General features: G+C 51.0%; 1 protein-coding gene across 1 annotated transcript in view; it reads left to right on the forward strand.

The window, feature by feature from the left end:
- The window catches only part of UBN1 (ubinuclein 1), a 33,208-nt gene that overhangs the window by 22,326 nt on the left and 8,760 nt on the right, over positions 1 to 2,122 (forward strand). Inside the window, exon 12 of the mRNA XM_015419416.1 lies at positions 839 to 982. Coding sequence (XP_015274902.1) covers positions 839 to 982 — 144 coding nt within the window. The remainder of the gene's footprint in view (positions 1 to 838; positions 983 to 2,122) is intronic.

Here is a 2,122-nt window from a genome sequence, read left to right on the forward strand (position 1 = left end):
AGCCCTCCCCCTTGTTCCCCCCCCCCCCCAAGCACCAAGAAGACAGAGCATCACTTGCCCCAGAGCCCCTATCTATACCTTGTGGCTAAGAGCCACTGATGGACCTCTGCTCCATATGCTTATCTAATTCCCTTTTGAAGCCGTCCATGCTTGTAGCCGCCGCCACCTCCTGCGGCAGTGAATTCCATGTGTTCATCACTCTTTGGGTGAGGAAGTACTTCCTTTTATCCGTTCTAACCCGACCACTCAGCAATTTCATGGAGTGCCCACAGGGAGTTCTTGTACTGTGAGAGAGGGAGAAAAGGACCTCTTTCTCTACCTGCTCTATCCCATGCATTATCTTATAAACCTCAATCATGTCTCCCCTCAGTCGTCGTTTCTCCAAGCTAAAGAGCCCCAAGCGCCTTAACCTTTCCTCATAGGGAAAGTGTTCCAGCCCTTTTATCATTCTGGTTGCCCTTTTCTGCACTTTTCCCAAAGCTATACTATCCTTTTTAAGGTGTGGTGACCAGAACTGCACACAGTATTCCAAATGAGGTCGCACCATTGATTTGTATAGGGGCATGATGATATATATAATATGTGATACAAGTGGGTCTGGATCCCTGTTCTTCAGCCCCAGAGCTCACCTCGGGGCGGTCACTGCCACACCAGCTACGGAATCAGTGGGTGCTGGATGGCTACTGGAGGAGAACATTAGAAAGCTTAACTCCGTGACTTTCCAAACTTGGGTAATCAAGGGACTGATTTTGGTCCCACCGAGAAATGCTTTGCCGGACCGCGTTAAGGGCACTCGCTGGCTCTGAGTCACCGTGTCGCAAACCTTTCCCTCCTGAAGGGATCTGCTCTGCCAGGCGGTGAAGCTCAAAGTGGACGGGTACGAGCTGGAGAAGAACAAGGCCCAGTCGATGGAGGACTACGTGAAAGCCTTCCTGGATGCCGAAGTCAAGCCTCTGTGGCCCAAGGGCTGGATGCAGGCGCGGTGAGTGGGAGCGGGGCCGAGAGGCCGCCATGTACTTACTCCCGCTAGAGGATCCGCCCTCCCCAAGCACTGCCCATTCCACCAGAGCCGCTTCACAGGGAGGGACTGGGGGCGGGGTGTTTAATCCCACAGTTTAGGGGAGAGGTCCCAGCGGCCTGAAGAGCGGCTTGGAGGGCCAATGGGCAGCTGTGTAAATACGCCCTGGATGGGAAAGGTCTGCAGGGCAGGTTGGCGGGCTCTGAGAGGAGGGACACAAAAAGGGTTACCAGCTCTGGGTTGGGCGATAACTGGAGATTTGGGGGGTGGAGCCTGGAGTGGGCGGGGCTTGGGGAGAGGCGTGACCTCAGAAGGCTAGAATGCCATAGAATCCATCCTCCAAAGCAGCTGTTTTCTCCAGGGGAAGTTATCTCTGTAGCGGATAGATTAGAGGTATGATAGGGCAATAGCATGCTAAGGTTTTGTTCTCTATGCATTACTTTCTTTCCCCGCCCAACTATGTCCTGTTGTCGGCCCCTGTGCTGGACGAGATGGACCACTGGTCTGATCCAGCAGGGCTCTTCTTGTGTTCTTGTCCAGAGATCAGTTGTAATAGCAGGAGGCTGGCAACCCTAGGCACAAATACGACGACGTGGAAAGGTTCCCCCCCCCAAAAAAAACCCCTATTAGGATATATTATTAGTTCGAACACACACCATATTATTGTTTGTTGTACATCCTTTCTTCCCTTACCCCCCCCCCCCTTTCTGGCTTCCCACAGTGCTCCAACCTCCAGCCCATTTCTTAAACCTTTTCCGTTTTCCCCTTGTCCCTTAATCATAATCTACCGGTAACACTTCCTTCTGTTATTATTTTCTTGTAATTAACTTTCATCTAGTAACATTAACTTTTCAATAATTGTCAAAGCAAATTAGATTGTCTTTTACATCCCAATACACTTGTGTGTGCTGGGGAAATACACCGCACATTAGCACGGCTTTTGTTGACATCCATAGAGTCTAGAAACGATAAGGTGTAGAAACCCGTCTCTGTTTTGAAACCCAAAGCTGTCGTTTTGGGGGATCCTGCTAAGCCCCAGGATCTTGTACTCGGCAGAGTCCTTTCTCTTACTTGGAAGTCAGGCCACTTACTGGCTGGCTGACC

The sequence above is a fragment of the Gekko japonicus genome, unplaced genomic scaffold, assembly GCF_001447785.1.
Source record: "Gekko japonicus isolate JY-2015 unplaced genomic scaffold, Gekko_japonicus_V1.1 scaffold513, whole genome shotgun sequence".
Taxonomy (NCBI): Eukaryota; Metazoa; Chordata; class Lepidosauria; order Squamata; family Gekkonidae; genus Gekko; species Gekko japonicus.